Below are 20,902 nucleotides of genomic sequence, written 5' to 3'. Positions count from 1 at the left end.
GTGCATTTGGTTTCTTTTTCCTAGGTGCAGAACTTGGCATTTATCCCTATGAAATGTCATTCTGTTGTTTTCTGCCCAGCGCTCCAATCTATCCAGATCACTTTGAATTTTGCTTCTGTCTTCCAAAGTATTAGCTATCCCGCCCAATTTTGTGTCATCTGCAAATTTGATCAGCATTCCCTGCACCTCCTCCTCCAAGTCATTAATAAAAATGTTGAAGAGCACTGGGCCCAGGACTGAGCCCTGCGATACCCCACTCGTTACCTCTCCCCAGTTTGAGAAGATCCCATTGAGAAGCACTCTTTGAGTCCGATTCTGTAGCCAACTGTGGATCCACCGGATCGTTGTTTCATCTAGCCCACTTTGAGCTAGTTTGCTCATCAGGATATCATGGGGCACTTTGTCGAAAGCTTTGCTGAAGTCGAGGTATATGATGTCTACAGCATTCTCACGGTCTACAAGGGAGGTTACTTGATCAAAAAATGAGATCAGATTTGTCTGGCAGGACTTGTTCTTGACAAATCCATGTTGGCTTCGAGTAATCACGGCATTGTTGTCAAGGTGCTTCCAGATGGATTGCTTTATGATCTGCTCCAGAATTTTCCCAGGGACTGATGTCAGACTGACTGGTCTGTAATTCCCAGGTTCCTCCTTTTTACGCTTTTTGAAGATAGGGACAACGTTAGCCCTCCTCCAGTCATCTGGCACTTCCCCTGTCCTCCATGATTTCTTAAAGAGAATAGACAGCGGTTCTGAGAGTTCTTCTGCCAGTTCCTTTATGACTCTAGGATGCAGTTCATCTGGCCCTGGAGATTTGAACTCATTCCAAGTAATGAGGTGTTCCTTGACCATATGCCTGTCAATCTCAAGCTGCAATCCTGCCCCTTCAGCCTGTACGTCGCCTTTGCCAGGGGGGTCATAGACCCTCTTTTGGGAGAAGACTGAGCCAAAGTAGGAATTGAGCACCTCTGCCTTTTCTTTGTCATCTGTTATCGTTTTGCCATCCTTATTTAATAGCTGAACCACCATTTCTTTCCTCTGCCTTTTACTATGCACGTAGCTGAAGAAAGCCTTTTTGTTGTTTTTAACATCCCTTGCTAACCTCAGCTCACTCTCAGCTTTAGCCTTCCTGACGCCATCCCTGCAATTCTGTGCTATCTGCCTGTACTCTTCCTTTGTTACTTGGCCTTCTTTCCACTTCCTATATGTGTCCCTTTTTGTTTTCAGGTCGTCCCTAAGCTTTTTGTGAAGCCACATTGGCTTCTTCTGTTGTCTTCCACCTTTTCTTCTTGTTGGAATTGCTTGTGATTGTGCCTTGAGAATTTCCTTTTTTAAAAGCTCCCACCCATCTTGGACTCCTTTTCTCGCTAGCATCGCTTGCCATGGGACCTTACTGATCATTGTTCTGAGTTTATGAAAATCAGCTTTCCTAAAATCCAGGGTACGCGTTTGACTACACTCGGCTTTTGCTTCCCTTAGAACCAAGAATTCAAGTACAACATGGTCGCTTTCCCCCAGAGTTCCTGTAACTGCTACTTTATTTATTTATTTATTTATTAAATTTATTAATCGCCCATCTGACTGGTCACCCAGCCACTTTATCCACTAAGTCATCTCTGTTGGTTAGGATCAAGTCAAGGATAGCCGATCCTCTAGTTCCTTCCTCTACTTTCTGTAGGAGGAAGTTATCCGCCACACAAGTCAGGAATTTCCTGGAGGGGCCATGTTTTGCAGAATTTGTCTCCCAACAAATATCGGGGAAATTGAAGTCCCCCATTACTACTACATCATGCTTCCTTAAAACATTGGCTATTTGGTTTTCAAAAGTTTCATCCTTGTCTTCTCCTTGATTTGGTGGCCAGTAGTAGACTCCGACCACCAGGTTCCTTTTATTCTTTGCTCCATTTATTTCAACCCAGATGCTCTCGATGGGGCTACCAAGCTCCTCCTCCTGTATTTCTGTGCAGAGATATGTATTTTTCACATACAGTGCAACCCCACCTCCCTTTCTGTTCCTCCTGTTCTTTTTGAACAAGTTATATCCTTCAATTGCTGTATTCCAGTCATGAGAGTCATCCCACCAAGTCTCAGTTATACCTATCAGGTCATAATTTCCCTCTTGTATTAAGAGTTCAAGTTCGTTCTGTTTGTTTCCCATACTCTGGGCATTAGTATATAGACATTGAAGACCATGTGCTTCATAGTCTGGCTTTCTTCCTACATGTGTCTGAAGACTATTATTGGGCGCTATCAGAGCTGTTCTCTCCATTTCAGTGCATGCGCCTATGTCCGTTGTTACCCCCAACATTACATCTCCCTTCCCCATAGGATTCAGTTTAAAGCCCTCCTGATGAAGTTCTTCATGCTGTGGCCAAACACATTCTTCCCATCCTTTGTGAGGTGCAACCCATCGCTAGCCAACAGCCTATCTTCCAGGAGGTATATGATGTCTACAGCATTCCCACGGTCTACAAGGGAGGTTACTTGATCCAAAAATGAGATCAGATTTGTCTGGCAGGACTTGTTTTTGACAAATCCATTAAATCGCTTAATCATGCGAACTGGGCCTTTTTGTGTAGGAATACCAAAGCTGCATGGTTTTTTTCTGCACCTGATAATTTCCCTCCCTCCTGGCTGGGCAGTGATTGAGTGGGAAAGATGGACACAGATGAGGCCTGTCTCCTGAAGCAAGGTTCACATGACAACCACCCCCCCATGCATTGAAAGAATGTGTGAGGGGTTGTCGGGCTGTGCCCCCCGCCCACCAATGCACAACACAGCCAAGCCTGCCACCCTACCCAAGTTGAAGAGGCTCTACATACATACCAATGTACACACGTTCTCTCAGCGTATGGGAGGAGAGTGTTCAGCTGAACGTCCCAAGTATTAACCGCTGTGATTTTCCTTCTAACATTAAGAGCCAGAAGCAGCTGAAACTGACAGTACATCGGTGACATTTTCACCACTATGTCTTTAAAGGAGGCTTCCCTGACCTGGCGCTCTCCAGATGCGTTAGACTACAACTCCCACCATGCTACCTGGGGATGATGGGGGTTGCAGTCTGAAACATCTGGAGGGCACCAGTTTGAGAAAGACTGCTTTAAAAATGGAGTTTCCACAATTCTGGTGGGGCTTGAACTTGTTCATGCTTTGGATTCCGTTTTGGATGCTCTGATTGTTTTTATGGAACAGAGAATATTGGCTATTTATGAGTGTCCTGAAAAAGAAAACTATTAAAGAGGCCTTTCCTTCTGACAATGTCGTAGCTTTGGTTTGTTAAAGTATAAGTTACAGGAAACTTTTCAGGATACTGAAAAGGGCACTCTCATTCAGCTTTGAAACGTGGCTTTGTTTGTTTTTTAAAGTCAGGTAATTGATTAATCACTTCACAGCTACCCAGTTAATTGATTGATTAAAATATTTAATTGGTTGGCAGCCCTAGTGAAGAGTGGAATTCAGCTCTCCAGAGTACCATGACAGCCTAGTGTACAGAAAGAGACTTCCATCTCAATATTTGAAGCTTATATGCAGTTGTGCTAATAGCCCTCCATATGGCCTGTAGGGTTTGGGTGGCCAGCTCAATGGGGAGGTTTGGGTGGGAAGTGCTTAACTTTGGAGCCATTCCAAAATGGAACCCAGCACCTTGAAGCGTCTGCCTCCGAAGGCCTTCTGTTTTGCTGCAAGGGTCAGATGCAACCTCCTTGGCTTTTCAGCTGACAGCAAAGACAAAGTGGAGGCCCTTGGGACCACCTGTCTCTCTCTCCGACACTAATTCTTCTTGACAGAGCACGCCTCTCACTGCTGCCTGTCCCAGATACACAAATTTGGGATAAGATGCCACCATGGCCGCAATTGCCATGCTGTGAACAGAACTGGGGGCCATGAAAGCCACAACATCCAGGCCCTCCCTCTGCTTTGCTCTCCCGCCCCCATGTCTCCTCTGAGCAAAGGGTCTCAATCCCCATGTTGTTTGATTAGCATTTCCTGTTTCTCACTGAACATGGCCATTTTGGGTGGCGATCAGTGCCAGGCAAATAAGGTTTTTACACCTTAGAGATGCTGGTGGGGTGGGGTGGGGTGGGGTGGGGTGGGGTGGGGTGGGGTGAGTGACTCCCCATATCTGCATCATGTCCCCCAAATGTCAACTTTCAGTTTGGTGCTGTACATCCAGATCTGTGTCACTGTGATATTTCTGTATGTGTGGGCTTGCAGGTTCAAGGGTGTTTTGGCTTGAGTGTCCAGTAACATCCCACAGCATTGTTATTCGCTGGTGGTATTTGAGCAAAGCATTCTGGGAGCTGTTTGGCACAATAACAAGGGGTTCTGTGTCTGCAATCCTTGGTCTTTATCTTGCATTTTGCCAACCACATACATGAAATCCCCTTCTCAATGCCTTACAATGAGCCTTTCATATTCTTAATCAAGATGGTTTGTTGTTGTTCAGTCATTAAGTCGTGTCCGACTCTTCGTGACCCCATGGACCATAGCACGCCAGGCCTTCCTGTCCTCCGTTCTCTCCCGGAGTGTGCTGAAGTCCATATTCATTGCATCGGTGATGCTATCTAGCCATCTCATCCTCTGCCGTCCCCTTCTCCTTTTGTCTTCAATATTTCCCAGCATCAGGGTCTTTTCCAGGGAGTTTTCTCTCCGCATTAGGTGGCCAAAATATTTGAGCTTCAGCTTCAGTATCTGTCCTTCCAATGAGCACTCAGGGTTGATTTCCTTTAGGATTGACTGATTTGACCTCCTTGCAGTCCAGGGGACTCATAAGAGTCTTCTCCAGCACCACAGTTCGAAAGCATCAATTCTTCGGCGCTCAGCCTTCCTTATAGTCCAGCTCTTGCAGCCATACGTTACTACTGGGAAAACCATAGCTTTGATTATACGAACCTTTGTCGGCAAGGTGATGTCTCTGCTTCTTACTATGCTGTCTAGGTTTGCCATAGCTTTCCTCCCAAGGAGCAAGCGTCTTTTAATTTCATGGCTACAGTCACCGTCTGTGGTGATCTTGGAGCCCAAGAAAGTAAAATCTGTCACTGCTTCCATTTCTTCCCCTTCTCTGTGCCAGGAAGTGATGGGGCCAGATGCCATGATCTTAGTTTTTTTAATGTTGAGTTTCAAACCAGCTTTTGCACTCTCCACTTTCACTCTCAACAAGAGGCTCTTTAGATCCTCTTTGCTTTCTGCCATTAGGGTGGTATTGTCTGCGTATCTGAGGTTGTTGATAATTCTCCCAGCAATAAAAGATTTAATCTTTGGCACCCTTTCAAAGCAAGATCATGGGTGAAAACAGCACTCATGCATGGTTGCTGCTGCTGAAAAGCCCTTACATGAATTGGTGATTCATGTGCAGAGGAGTAACCTTTGAACTTTCTCCTCTGGTCATTCATATTCAGTGTTAGCACACCTGTGTCAGCAATGCCTGCATGACTAACTTAGGCATGTCTGTTTGCTGCAGTAAAAACAACCAAGAGACTTGTGGAACCTTTTGTTCTTGCATAAGCTTTTGTGGACTATAGTCCATCAGAAGCAATCAGATGCATGAGTAAGGCCTTCCAGGTAGCAACCACGGATTGAAGAGTACTCCTGAACTGACCCTAAGTTTCTCTCTTTAGGGGAGTTCCAGGGAAAAAGTGTGGCACCATTGTGCTGTCTGCTGAAGAGCTCAGTAATTGTCGGGTGAGTTGTCCATTCTCCTCCCATGGGTTCACACTAGGGGGAAAAGGTTTGCAGGATTGGGACATGGTAGCACAGGGCAGGAGTAGGGGGAGGTAAGCAGCCCCTCCAAGGAAGGCTTAACTGGAGTTTTACCTAGCCATGTCCAGTAAGATAAACAGAACTTCCAACAGGTACATACCTTATACCATAGGCACTTCTAGATGAGGCTTTTATTGTGCCATCACCCCAGCTCATTCATGGCATTTTACAGGATGTCCAGATGACGATGTCTTCTGCTTTGTAACCCTCCTGTGTGTAACCACTTCTTCCATCTTTTTTCTTACCATGGAAAATCTGATATGGGAGAAAAAGAAAGGCAGAATAGCTGCATTATGCCTTCTTATTTGTAACACTAGGATCTCTCTGTCTGGAAGTGCCCCAAGATGTACCTGTGTAATAATGTAAAACAAATCAAATATGACAATTTTGTATTCAGTTGGGTTTTTGAATGCCCGCTACTAAGTACATTTAGGTCAGTGGGCTTATTATATTGACTGAGTGGATTCTTGGGTGACTACATAGGGAAAAATGGATTTTTCCCTCCCTAATCATATTTCCTAAAGGAAGGGGGGTCTGAGTCTTGCCCCTTTTTGACTACTTGTTATGAAACAGCTGAATGGAGAGGATAGAATTTGATTTTTTTTAAGCTGAAATGTTCTTCACATCTGTAATGTGAAACAACTTGTGCAAGAGTAGAAAAGATGACAGAGAGGTTGGGAGTTTTAACCTAAGGAAAAAGAATGCATTTTGCAGTCTCCTATCACAGATTTAGTCTGAGATTCACACACTTTCATATTAAGGCTGTTCGGGCAGCCTCTGTCATTCATTAAGGTGGGAAAGACTGCCCCCTTTACTTTTAAGGATTTCTTCCTTATACCACATATTTAAGAGGATTCTTGCCACCTGTGCAGGTTGGTGGCTCCAATGTCAGTGGAGTGGTGAATCCGCTCCAGGTTCTCATCAGAACCAGTCAGAACTCTAAAGGAGCCATCCAACATGCTGAAACCTCTCCCTGAAATAGGTACAGCAACTTGGATGGTTCTGACTGAAACCCGGAGAGGATTCACTGCCCCACTGATATTGGCGCCACCAGCCTCCACTGCTTGCCACGGTAGTCAGAGTTTGGCCAATGAGGGCAGCAAATGGTGAAGTGATGGTTAAAGGGGGGCCTGAACACGTAAAGCCACAAACTGTAATAAATGCTACATGGATGCAACTCTACTATTAGCCTCAACGCGGGGTTCACTGGCCAGTGGTGGCTTAGCAGTTTGGGAGTCCTGGGGCCAGAAAGTGGGATTAAGGGGAATATCAACCCAAAAGGAAGCCGGAATCCAACCTTCTGATGACTGAACTGCCCCACATTGACTGTGCCGACCACATCCAACAAACTTGCACTCCATCCCCCGCTCCTGCTCTCCCCTTCCTTAATACTGGCTGCTACTTCTGCCAGGTAAATTAATTACCTGGCACATCCTTGATCAGGTCCCATTTCAGGCCATAACCCCCTTTTCAGTCCTACTTTTATCCTCCATGTCATGTGCTCCTCCTACCACCATCTGTTTGCTCTGCAAACACAGTGCCTTGACACTAAGCCCATCTCGGTGCTCCTTACACACACACACACACACACACACACACCTTCACTGCTCTCTTCCTGCACTGTTTTCACTAGCTCCTCAAACCTTCCTCTGCTATGCCTGTTATTTTTCACTAGTGCACAGATCCAGTTTCACACAGATTGAAGTAGCCCTTAGTTTGATATTGCCAAGCCTTGAAGCGAACTTACACGGCTGTCCGGGTTGGGCACGTTGTGCCTGCTGTGCCTGAGTGTAGGCATGCCTACCAGCACCCTAAGGCATGGCCCAGCCATGGTTCACTCCTAAAGTCCCCTTTGGGAGGGGGCTGTTCGCTCCATTGCCCTGAGAGCGGGGCCTGCCCCCCAACAGAGGAGAAGCCAAATCACTCTGCCACTCAGCCTGCTAGCCGGCCCTGGCTTCAAACTACATCAGCTACAAAGCTATGTACTGGTTAGGAAAGTCTGCCCCTACTGGTTGAAGATGTCACTGTGGGCTTCAACTACAAGGACACATTTTAAAAAAAAAATTACCCTGAGGCACACACTCCTAGGGCCCCCTCAGTATACATGCCAAGTTCCAGGCCTCTAGGTTTCACTCATTGGAGCCACCAGCACAGCTACTGTGCTGATGGGTGGACAGACAGACAAACACACATCCTCTTTTATTATGATTTTAGTATTATTTTGTTATTGATGGTGTCATCACAACTTTCCCTTGATCTGAAATAGTCTTTCCCTTCCAGGACATTGTCACCATGCAGCTGTGTGCCAACAAGCTCGACAAGAAGGATTTCTTCGGCAAATCTGACCCCTTCCTTGTTTTCTACCGCAGCAACGAGGATGGCACGTACGCAAGAGATACCCCGTTTGAGGCCCTGGCATCCATCTTACCAGGCACAGTTGTGTGCTCATGCTCTTGAGAGTGTCTCTTGGTCCCTGTCATCAACAGACACCCACAAATGTGCTTGGAAGCTGCTTCCCTAAGAACCAGCGGGCTTGTCTTTATGCCCACCTCTTCCATACTCCATCTGTCTTTTCACCATCTCAAGGTTAAAGGACATTGGAGGGATGTGCTGAAATTCATTATTGGCCTCCATGGCTCTGGCCAGAAGGCCACAGTTTCTCTCACACCAGTGTTTCGACACAGAGGCAGCTGCACATCCATTCTGAGGTGGGAGAATGTGGTCATTCTATTAGACCAGCCTTCCCCAACCTGATGCCCTCCAGATATGTTGGTGCAGCTCCCAGAATCCCCCAGTCAGCTATGCTGAGGATTTTGGGAGTTGTAGTCCAACACATCTGGAGGGCACCAGGTTGGAGAAGGCTGCATTAGACAAAATATTGGTATTTTTACATTTCCTCATATCTGGGAATATGGTCACTGTTCTTCTGTCATGTGAAGAGAGAATAGCCACCATTTTGTGTTGTGCATAGGAATTTAGAGGAGCAGCTAGGCCCAAGCCACGCTAACCTGGGTACATTAATCAGAGGCTGAGGTTTGTGGCTGCCCTTTAGACTCTCTAATCCAGGTTCATGTGTTACAACATGCCTTGTACTTTGGGAACAAGCAGAAAAGGCAGGCTCAGGCTTGACTAAGGATGTGGGGAGGGCATCAGACTCAGTCTCCAGGCACTACCACTGTCCTCAGCCCCAAACGCCAGCCCTTCAGTCCCTTTCTCTCACACACACTCATTGCAAATGTCAGACTGCATAGTCCAGGTCACGCAATGTCAGGCTGTATACTCAAGGCCTTCCCCAACCTGGTGCCCTCCAGACTTTTTGGACTATAGCTCCCCGAATTCATGGCCATGGGCCATGCTGGCTGGGACAAATGGGTGCTGAAGTCCAAACCATCTGGAGGGTACTCGTTTGGGGAAAGCTGCCTTAACCCATTTAAATAATCTGTTTGTATTTGCATTTGGGGGGGGGGGTCAAGTATCGTCAAGGAGGTGGGGGGATTCACTTTCAATGCATACTTATGGGTGGAGTGGGAATTTTTATTTGCATTACTGTTGCCACATATGGGTTCTATAGGTAATACCTCAGGTCAGTTTATTTTGTTACCTCGTTACTATTGCATGTATGGCTTCTGTAGGTGATATTTACCTCAGGTCAATTTATCTAGAGCAGGCGTGGGATGCCTGTGTCTCTCCAGAGGATTTTGCCTACAACTCCCATCAACCCCAGCCAGCACAGCCAACGGTGATGGATAATGAGAGGGATTAATCTTGTGTATGTGGCAAAGACTTCTGGTGGCCATGGTCTTGCCTCAGCTCCTGGCTGTCTCATTTGGTGGTTCTGGGAGAGGCAAAAAAGGCCATAGTGGTTGCTTAGCGACTGCTGTAGCACTCACTGCCAACCACTTCTGGCTTGGTTCAGAAGTGCCCAGGGAGCATATTCCATACTTTGTTCTCAGCCACAAAGAGTTTCTCCTCCATCCCTCCCCAACAAATGGCCAAACATTCACCAAGTGGTATCAACCAAGTGACAGTGGGTCACCAGCAGAGCTTGCCCAAGGTATGTTGCTGCCTCAGGCAGAGTAGCAGATGGCATGTCTAGTACTCTAGGCCCACCAAATTATTTAGGCAGCTGAGGCAAAGAATCCCACACGTGCTTTTCCTCCTCCTCTCTGGCAGGAAAAATGCAATAACAACTAATGATCTGCTGCCCTTTCATGACACACCAAATCAGCTGCCTGAGGCAGCCACCTCATTCTGCTTACTGGTAGGGCCGGCCCTAGTCACCAGTTACAACACAGGATTCCTGTGCTTTTCATGCATGCATAAAAAGATAAATTGAGTAGCTGCGGCTAAACTAGGTGTGCTGAAATTCTCCCTTCTCCTTTGATGGAACTAATAAAAGCACAGGGACCTTGCATTGTTGTGCCCATTACAGGGATAGCCAGCCATTGCTGTTTCCCTCCAGATCCTGTACACCCTGCTCAGGTCATTCCCCTAGACATCCACATGCTCCACCCGGGTTATGTTGGCCTGCCCATTGTTGTGCTTTGACTCACACCACAGCCAGCATCCCCCCCTATTCTGTCTCGGTTCTTGCACCCTTTGCCATGAGCCCTCTCTGGTTCCAGGTTCACCATCTGCCACAAGACAGAGGTCGTGAAGAACAACCTGAATCCAGTGTGGCAGCCATTCTCCATCCCTGTGCGCGCCCTGTGCAACGGGGACTACGACAGGTCAGAGTTTACACTTGCTCAGGTACAGAGCTTGCACGTGTGGTGTGAGGGCCAGCTCCAGAGTTGGGCATTTCTGAGGGCCCCAAGATTGGCAAAGAACTCATCGCCCCAACAGCACTGTTATTCTCATGTCATGCACAGAGTGCACAAGAAGATCTGAGGCTGTGGGAGAGAAATCTCACATACAAGCTCCACTGCTTTTAGGCCAAGGGGGCCCACTGAGGGTAAGTTGCCTTTAAAATCATGGAGCTAGCGTTGGATGGAGCTGAGAATGAAGCCCAAATTCTTCCATGTAGGCGTAAGGAGCAGCTACCACTAAGGGGAGCACACGGCCTTCCTTTTTTCTGGTAGAAGAGGAAGGAAGGTAACACCCCTCTCACATGCCTCCAATCCAGCCCTTCCCCCGGGGCACTAGTGGAGGGTCTTGGTGTGGTTGTGGAGCAGCATAGCATAAAAGGAACTTGATGGGGGGACCATAAACTCTGTGGCACCTCTAGGGTTCCTTCTCTCTCGCCCAGGTGTCAAGTGGCCCCAGTTCTTATTATTATTCAGTTCTTCTCATGAAAGTCACCTTCTCCCACCCTCGGTTTGTTACTTGTGTTCCAGGACGGTGAAAATCGACGTCTATGACTGGGACAGGGATGGCAGGTGAGGTGGTGGTTCTGCATTGTTGAGACTGAAATTTCTCTTGTTCTGTGTGTGAAGTAATCTACTCATTGCACAGAATGTGGTTGTGGTGTGCGTGCACACGTGTGCGGTCAGTGCCAGTTCCAGAGTTTGGAGGGCCCTTGGGCAAGGCACCCTCAACGGGCCTCCTCCCTCAGTGAGTCTGTTTTCTCACCACCAGGCTCCAGGGTTTGGAAGGCCCTTGGGCGAGGCACCCTCAACGGGCCTCCTCCCTCAGTGAGCCTGTTTTCTCACCACCAGGCTCCAGGGTTTGGAGGGCCCTTGGGCGAGGCACCCTCAACGGGCCTCCTCCCTCAGTGAGTCTGTTTCCTCACCACCAGGCTCCAGGGTTTGGAGGGCCCTTGGGCGAGGCACCCTCAACGGGCCTCCTCCCTTAGTGAGCCTGTTTTCTCACCACCAGGCTCCAGGGTTTGGAGGGCCCTTGGGCGAGGCACCCTCAACGGGCCTCCTTCCTTAGTGAGCCTGTTTTCTCACCACCAGGCTCCAGGGTTTGGAGGGCCCTTGGGCGAGGCACCCTCAATGGGCCTCCTCCCTCAGTGAGTCTGTTTCCTCACCACCAGGCTCCAGGGTTTGGAGGGCCCTTGGGCGAGGCACCCTCAACGGGCCTCCTCCCTCAGTGAGTCTGTTTCCTCACCACCATTGTCACCAGCTGCTGTTGCACCTCCTCCTCCTTCTCATAGTTGCTACCACTTGCTTGAGTGACAGACAGAGAACCAGCGAGCAAGCAGACAGTGGCAACTACTACTTCTCCTTCTCGCCACTGCCATTATCTGGGCCAGAGTAAGAGGCAGGTGAACAAGCAGGTTGCAGTGGTGGAGAGGAGTAACTCCAAAGGGCTGTGGCCAGTGGGGCCCTACTGGGGTGTGAGCCTTTGGCAGGTGCCCAACCATGTCTACCCTTGATGCCAGTCCTGAGATCCTTGGATGCAGTAAATTAGCATATATGAAAGAGGGTAATGCTAAACATTTCTCCCTGGTGTGCTTATTTTATGTTTATTTTTTAAAGTGAGAAAGCATTAAAAAATATGATACATATACACCCCACTGCAGTCTGAGGTCATATTGTCTAGAATTCTAACAACCAGTCCATGCAATGTGCAGATCAGCTCTCGGGCTCCATTATGGGCAGGCTAAAGAGGAAGGTTCTGCAAGTATTGTTCAAACACTGAGAAGAAATCTTTCTGGATTAGTCAACTATTTATTTATTTATTTATTTATAATTTTTCTTAGAATCATAGAATAGTAGGGTTGGAAGGGGCCTACAAGGCCATCGAGTCCAACACCCTGCTCAATGCAGGAATCCAAGTCAGAGCATCCCTGACAGATGGCTGTCCAGCCTCGTCTTGAATGCCTCCAGTGTGGGAGAGCCCACCGCCTCCCTAGGTATTGGTTCCATTGTCGTATTGCTCTAACAGTCAGGAAGTTTTTCCTGATGTTCAGCTGGAATCTGGCTTCCTGTAACTTGAGCTCATTATTCCGTGTCCTGCATTCTGGGTTGTTCAAGAAGAGATCCTGGCCTTCCTCTCTGTGACAACCTTTCAAGTACTTGAAGAGCGCTATCTCATCTCCCCTCAGTCTTCTCTTCTCAAGGCTAAACATGCCCAGTTCCTTCAGTCTCTCTTCATAGGGCTTTGTTTCCAGTCCCCTGATCATCTTTGTTGCCCTCCTCAGAACCCTCTCCAGCTTGTCTGCATCCTTCTTAAAGTGTGGTGCCCAGAACTGGACACAGTACTCCAGATGAGGCCTAACCAGTGTTGAGTAGAGGGGAACTAGTACTTCCTGGGATTTGGAAGCTATGCTTCTATTAATGCAGCCTAAAATAGCATTTGCCTTTTTTGCAGCCACATCACATTGTTGGCTCATATTCAGCTTTTGATCGACAACAATTCCAAGATCCTTCTCGCTTGTAGTGTGGTTGAGCCACGTATCCCCCATCTTGTAACTGTGCATTTGGTTTCTTTTTCCTAGGTGCAGAACTTGGCATTTATCCCTATGAAATGTCATTCTGTTGTGTTCTGCCCAGCACTCCAGTCTATCCAGATCACTTTGAATTTTGTTTCTGTCTTCCAAAGTCTTAGCTATCCCGCCCAAGTTTGTGCCATCTGCAAATTTGATCAGCATTCCCTGCACCTCCTCCTCCATGTCATTAATTAAAACGTTGAAGAGCACTGGGCCCAGGACTGAGCCCTGCGGTACCCCGCTCATTACCTCTCCCCAGTTTGAGAAGATCCCATTGAGAAGCACTCTTTGAGTCCGATTCGGTAGCCAGCTGTGGATCTACCTGAGAGTTGTCTCATCTAGCCCACTTTGAGCTAGTTTGCTCATCAGGATATCATGGGGCGTTTTGTTGAAAGCTTTGCTGAAGTCGAGGTATATGATGTCTACAGCATTCCCACGGTCTACAAGGGAGGTTACTTGATCAAAAAATGAGATCAGATTCATCTGGCAGGATTTGTTCTTGACAAATCCATGTTGGCTTCGAGTAATCACTGCATTGTTTTCAAGGTGCTGATGTCAGACTGACTGGTCTGTAGTTCCCAGGTTCCTCCTTTTTACCCTTTTTGAAGGTAGGAGAAACATTAGCCCTCCTCCAGGCACTTCACCCATCTTCCATGATTTCTCAAAGAGAATAGACAGTGGTTTTGAGAGTTCTTCTGCCAGGTCCTTTATTACTCTAGGGTGCAGTTCATCTGGCCCTGGAGATTTGAACTCATTCCAAGTAATTAGGCATTCCTTGACCATATGCCTATCAATCTCAAGCTGCAATCCTGCTCCTTCAGCCTGTACTTCACCTTTGCCAGGGGGGTCATAGACCCTCTTTTGGGAGAAGACTGAGCCAAAGTAGGAATTGAGCACTTCTGCCTTTTCTTTCTCATCTTTTATCATTTTGCCATCCTTATTTAATAGTTGAACCACCATTTCTTTCCTCTGTCTTTTACTATGCACGTAGCTGAAGAAAGCTTTATCGTTGCTTTTAGCATCCCTCGCTAACCTCAGCTCATTCTCAGCTTTAGCCTTCCTGACGCCGTCCCTGCAATTCTGTGCTACCTGCCTGTACTCTTCCTTTGTTGCTTGGCCTACCTTCCACTTCCTATATGTGTACGTTTTTGTTTTCAGGTCATCTCTTGGCCGCCTTTCAGGGCAGAAGCCTTCCCAAGGCAGCTTACAACAATAAAATACGTAGGAACTAAATAAATAAAATACTAAAGAACTAAATTTTTAGTTCCTTAGGGTGCAATCCTTTGCATATTTAGACAGAAAAAAGACCTACAGCTCCCAGCATTCCCCCACCAGTATGGCTGGCAGGGGAATGCTGAGAGTCATAGGTTTTTTATCTGTCCAAACATACATAGAAATGTGCCCTAAAGCTCACAGACCTAATCTAAATCTAGAATGGGGATCTTATCAAGAATGGGGAAACGCTCCAGCCTTTGCCATGGCACCAATGGCCACTGGGAGGTTGCACCCCCTGCCTCCCAGGAAGAGCACCATGGCAAGGAGGAGACCAGCCTTGCATCACTCATTGGCCAGAGAAGGAGCAGCTACAGGGAGCTTGCTTTGCCCCTCCATGCCAGAAAGAACTCTCAGCTTCCCCCGACAGATGTCCTGGGACTGCAGAGCCAAAGAGACGCACGCTCTGCTCCCATCCATCGGCCAGGGGACTAAGGATTGCTAGGCTGTGTGAGTTTGGTGTGGGTGTGTATTATTATAATCTAGTCTTCCCTAACCTAGTGCCCTCCAGATGTTTTGGACTTCCAATCCCCATCAGTCCCAGTTAGCACAGCCAATGGTTTTTAATTTTTGTGAATTGCCCAGACTGCTTTGGCTATGGGGTGGTATAGAAATATAATAAATGAAATGAATGTCCAGAATTCTGGGAGTTGTTGTCCAAAACATCTGGAGGATGCCAGGCTGGGGAAGGCTATTATAATCTATTAAGAGAAAAAGCAAAGGTGCAAAAGCAGGAGAGCATCCAATATAGACACCAAAATGAAGAGAAACATCTCAGGATGCTGGAACAAGTATTTTATTTGTAAAAAGGCTAATGCATTTCGACCTATTTTATCTTAAGGCCTTCTTCAGGGGCTTACTTATAAAAACATTAGCAGAAATTCCTATAACAAATCTCTCCTACACCAATTCATTGGCAACTACTATTATAATCTGTTGAAAATTGCCTCGAGGATCATTTGATCAAAAGGCAGGATATAAATCTTCTGAATAAATATAAATAGAATTTTACTGGGCAATCCTATGTGTGTTTATTGGAAGTAAGTCCCATTGAGTTCAGTGGGGCTTATACGTAAGTAAGTGTGTATAGGAATGACACTGTAGGCTTTAATAAGAAGAAGCCATTTTAAAACCAGGAACAAAAGACACCTAGTTTTCAGAATTATTTAGGGCACAACCCTATGCCTGTTCAGACAGAAAAAGTCCTACAAAGAAGTCCTGGCTGGGGAATGCTGGGAGTTGTAGGACATTTTTCTGTCTAAATACACATACTGTCTAAACACTGTGCCCTTCGCTGGTGTTCTCTGATGAATGAAAACTAGCAGGGAGGACTGGGCCAGGGCTGTGAGAGGCCAGAGCTGGGAAGATCAACCTAGGACATGTGATACAACCTTATTTACCAATGGGCACATAGTCTAAGATGTGTGAGAGCTGGGGAGGAAAGCATTGTATGAATAGTGTAAATGAACAGAGCACTTCAGATAAGCAGCAGTGTGTGCCTTAGGACCTGGAAGACAGAGTTATCCTGAACCAACACAGGAGTCTATCTCTGTCATATGGTTCCCTGAGGTCACCCGCTGCTTCTGTTTGCATAAATGCTTTTAATCTCCCCCCCCCCCCCGCAATTCCCATCGTCACCTTCAAAGCCCTTTCAGAACATTGTATATTAAAGCACTTTAAGCACTGACGTTTGTACGGTTCTTTAAGAACCCGACGCATGCACATCCATCGCTTCCTTTTTTACTTGGGCCAGATCAATGCATGCACCACCATACGAAGGTGGTAAAATGAACAGTGCCCCTTCAGGCTGCAGGTGGGAGATGTCATTTCTAATGCTTCCCAAGTAAAAAATAATACATTCAAGTGTGGGGGTGGGTGGAAGTGGCAGAGAGAGAGAGAGAGAGATTTTAGCCCAGCTTACTCCTTACTGTGATGATTTTCTACTTGCAGGGTTTGAGTTCTGTTTAAACAAAACCGTAAGGTTGCAATCCTATGCAAGTTTAGACAGAAACAACTCCCAGCATTCCCCAGTGGCTGGCTGAGGAATGCTGGGAGTTGTAGGACTTTTTTCTGTTTAAAGATGCAGATGATTGCACCCTGAGAGACCGTTCAAAAAACAGTGCTCTACCCTCTCATTCTATTGCATGTATAGATCCAGCCTATAGAACAGAGGCGTTGAACCTCTGTCAGCCTGAGGAGTGAATCCCATTTCAGAGAAGCTTTTGGGGGCTGTATTCCAGTGGTGGGCGGGGCCCTTGCCAAAAGGGGGTGGGGTTGAAATACAAAAAAATACCACCATAGTTTAGCTTAAAGTGCTTCCTGCCGGTAACTAAGCCTTAGGAGAGGAATTTCAGCCCTGTAGAATGGGAGGGGGGGATTGCACAAAAACTGGACAGCCACTGGATAGATAGGTGGTTGGGAGAAAGGGGGTGGGGCCAGAGAAAGCGGGGGGGGGGCTTCTTGGGAGCTCCTACAGGCCAGAATGGGACTCCAGGAGGGCCAGATCAGGACCATAGCCTGAGGTTCTATACCCCTGCTCTAGAGCAAAGAGGATCTGATGAACTGGAGCAGGTGGAACAGTTAAGGTTCATGGGTTTTCTGGGTGGGTGGGAACTAGATGCATGAACCTTTGGACCCTTCCTGCTGGAAGCCCAGGCTGTATCATTAAGCTAGCTGAGACCTGTTATGAGTGTAGACGTAGACTGCACCAGCACTGATCAGCTGCACTGCTTTTTCCTCTTTGGCCCTACAGCCATGATTTCATCGGGGAGTTTGCCACAAGCTACAGGGAACTCTCTCGAGCCCAGAGCCAGTTCACAGTCTACGAGGTAAGCTTTTTCTCTTCAGAAATATTAAATATATTGAGCAAAACTAGTTCCCTGTATGGGTCATATTGCATTTTTGAATCCATAAAGTGTTTTTTTTCCGGTGGGGAATCCTGCAGATGTACTACACTGAGAGCTGTGGGATTAGAAAAACACAACACACAATCAAGCCCTTATGGGTGTGGAGAAAAGCATAATAACAGGAAGGCAGTATTATTATTAATTACATTTATAATTATTCCATTTATATCCTGCCTTTTTTCCTCTTGCAAGGAACCCAAGGCAGCTTACATGGTCCTCCTCCCCCTCTCCATTTTATCCTCACAACAACCCTGTGAGGTAGGTTAGGCTGAGAGTCAATGACCCAGTGACCCAGAGTCACCCAGTGAGCTTCATGGCTGGGTGGGGACCAGAACCTGGATCTCCCAAGTCCCAGTCTAGCACTCTAACCACCACAACACACTGGCTCTCACCAGTATCTGTTAGCCTGATCTTAAAAGGGGTCTGGAAGTAGCTTTCATTGGCTACCAGGAGGGCTTCTTACTCTTCAGATGTCCTTGTCCTTTCCTATGTATACTAGTTACATTTACCAGCTTGTGAATCAGCCCCTGTCGCTGTCCGTTTAACAGCAGTTTGATCCCCAGCAATTAACAGTTGATAATGTTTAGTTCTGTGCCACCATAAGCTTCACCTGTTGATTCACCACATGTTTTGATTCACCTGTTGATTCACATGTTGATTCACATGTTGATTTACCACATGTTCTTCATGGTTAAGATCCTGGGTTCAATCCAAAGACAGCTGCACCAATATTTATCATTTCCGACACCTCTCGAGATCCTTCTCTTTATCAGGGGCTATTGATAACTTCAGAACTTCCAAATAATGCTTAGAACTCCTGGCTTCTAACTCATTGTTGAAAGACTCCTCACTAGAAACCAGGTGATCGAAGCATTATTTAGAAGTTTTGAAGAAATCAATAATTTGGTAAAGAGAAGAATCTTGAAAGATGTTGAGAACTATGAACATTCATGCAGCTGTCTTTTGGTTTGTTGTGGCCTTTTCCAGCTGTTTTTTAAATCCTCCTTGGGTGCCCCCCCAGGTTCAATCCATCTGGTACAGGGGTGGGGCCCTCCAGCTATTGTTGGACTCCAATTCCCATCACCCCCAGCCAACATGTCTATCTGGAAGGCCACCCTGCTCTGGCATCTCCAGATTAAAAGGGTCAGAAAGCAGATAATCAGAAAGAACATAAGAAGATGCATGCTGGTTCAGACCAAAGTTTCATCTAGTCCAGCATTCAGGTCACACATTGGCCAACCAGCTGCCCAAAGGGAAACCCACACGTAGGACATGAGTGCAACAGCACCCTTCCACCCACATTCTCCAGCAATTGGTGTACACAGGCATTCTGCCTCTGATACTGGAGGTAGCATATAGCCATCAGGACTAGTAGCCATTGATAGCCTTCTCCTCCTTGAATGTGTCCAATCCCTTTTTAAACCATCCAAAGTGATGGCCATCACTACATCTTGTGGCAGTGAGTTCCATAGTTTAACTCTGCCCTTTGTGAAGAACTCCATCCTTTTATGCATCCTGAATCTCCTGTAGACAAGAAGTACTTCCTCTTGTTTGTCCTCATCTGTTCCTCTTGTCGGCTTCATGGGATGACTCCTTTGAGTTCTAGTATGATGAGATAGGGAGAAAAACGTCTCCCTATCCACTTTCTCCATGCCATTCAGGAAGAACCCCATGTGAAACCCTGGATAGAGGGTCCCTGCTGCCCGAGAAGACAGTACAAGGCTTGGTGGACAAACAGGCTGGCCTGGATTTCCCCACCAGCCATTACTCCCCAGCCACTCCTTATCGGTTGCCAATATCTCAAAAGACCTGTCATTCCTTCCTTCCCTCCCCTGCTGTTTTGTATTACGGACGAGCCGCGTGAGCTAGCTTGGTTGAGGCTGTTTAAATAAGCTACGATTACCACTTTGGGTGATGTTGCAGAGCTTGTGCCTGCAGTTTAATACAACCCAGCATTGCTGATCTGTTGGAGGGAGTAAACAATAATTCTGAATCTGTGCGCACTAGTGGCCTTTCAAGGACGGCCTTTACCTTGGAGTAATCTCGACTCTCTGCTCAACAAACCGCCCACACTGATGCTTCCTAGCGATGGTGCTGTTCGGAGGAGCAGGGAATGCAGTCCTGACATAGGAATCAGATACCGGGGCACTGCTTTGAGGCAAGGGACAGGAATGGAGATAGCACTGTCAGCTCCAGGGAGCAGAGCGGGAGCTGAAGGGCGACTCCCGGCAGAATTGGTACTGGACTTGAGTGGGCCACTGGAGCAGATCCACAAGAGAGTAAAACTGGAGGCAGAATCAGCCAGTGGAAGGGAGCAAGTAGGCAGAAATAAGGTAGAAGAAGTGGTGGAGAAAACACAGGAGAGTTAAAAGTAGAAGATGACATAGTCTGGACCCACCCTCCCTCCCCAGTAAAATTCTGTGAATGAGTGAGGCAGGGCAATTGCATAATAAAGCCTCATCTGGAAGCACCCTGACTGAACATTATATTTGGAGTCAGGACAGATTTTTTTCCCCAAATGGGGCTGGCTGGTGACTTGGGGAGGGTGGAGCTGCCTTCCCTTGCAATGTGTGCCTTAAGAGACATCCAAAACAAGTGCTGCATTAACACGATTTACAGGCTGCTGGCTCCTTGCTTATGGCATGCTGGGCATTACTCCCTTCTCAAGATGTGCGGCAGTGCTCAGATTATGGGGAGAAAAATAAGGGGCCTGTAATGAACACCACAAGACACACCACTCAACTCTCCCTAATTTCAACCAAATGCGCTCCTATGTAGCTGGTTAAAAATAGTTGCTAACAGGGTCATCACAATAAGTAAGGAGACCCTCCCCCTCCCCCTGTAATTGACTTCAGTTACACTCATCTGGGAGTGTATTTTGCCACAGAAACAGACCTTCTTCCAGATGATTAGGTTACATAAGAAAGTTACCCCCATCCAGCAGGGCTTCACAGTTACAGAACAACGTATTGTATACTCTTCCAACTTTACTTTCCCTTATTAGTGGAACTGCAGGAAAACTTTGAATCACACCACAGTTGCTTCCATGCTAGCCCACAGGCCATTAGTTGGCAATCTCTGGCCTGAAAGAAAACATGGATAGACGGACCTGTTTTGTGGTGAGGTGTTGGATGAGCCCTTTGTTATTGTTCCTTGCCATTCTGTGAATCTGTGTTGTAGCCAGTGGTGTAGTGGAGGCAGGGCTTGCAGGGACACAGCCCCGACACTTTTTCATTAGCAGGGACTCTGATGTCATCTGCCAGCCCCCTCAGAATTCCCTGTTCCTTTTGAGCTTAGCTGCGATCCTCACTGTAGCTGTGGGGGGAATGAATTTTCCAAGTAACGATATATTGTTCCATGTTGGAATGCAAAGTATTTGGGATGACTTGGTCTGGAACGAGCAATTAAGACCTCTTCGCTTTACCGAAGACATGCTCCTGATGGAGATGAAAGCTCCTAGAACTGGTTTGTTGATATGGATCAACACAGCTGCCTGAAATTTTTGGACTGCCCTTGGAGACTGTCACAATGAGCTCCTGCATTTCCAAATTTACCACTGCAGCACTGTGTATGTGTGTGTGTGTGTGTGTGT

The 20,902-nt window shown here is 47.0% G+C and overlaps 1 protein-coding gene across 3 annotated transcripts in view; it reads left to right on the top strand.

The window, feature by feature from the left end:
• Window positions 1–20,902, top strand: part of CPNE9 (copine family member 9) — a 70,999-nt gene that overhangs the window by 35,440 nt on the left and 14,657 nt on the right. For 2 of the 3 annotated variants that reach the window (XM_084832522.1, XM_084832524.1), the window contains 5 exons: window positions 5,616–5,679; window positions 8,038–8,141; window positions 10,383–10,487; window positions 11,094–11,135; window positions 17,157–17,232. In XM_084832522.1, the coding sequence (XP_084688648.1) occupies window positions 5,616–5,679; window positions 8,038–8,141; window positions 10,383–10,487; window positions 11,094–11,135; window positions 17,157–17,232 (391 nt within the window). The remainder of the gene's footprint in view (window positions 1–5,615; window positions 5,680–8,037; window positions 8,142–10,382; window positions 10,488–11,093; window positions 11,136–17,156; window positions 17,233–20,902) is intronic. The other variant, XM_084832523.1, reaches the window with a different exon arrangement.

This window comes from Heloderma suspectum, chromosome 2 (assembly GCF_057233095.1).
Source record: "Heloderma suspectum isolate Gila_16-S chromosome 2, 16-S_ref, whole genome shotgun sequence".
Classification (NCBI taxonomy): domain Eukaryota; kingdom Metazoa; phylum Chordata; class Lepidosauria; order Squamata; family Helodermatidae; genus Heloderma; species Heloderma suspectum.
This window is presented reverse-complemented; position numbering and strand designations above follow the sequence as displayed.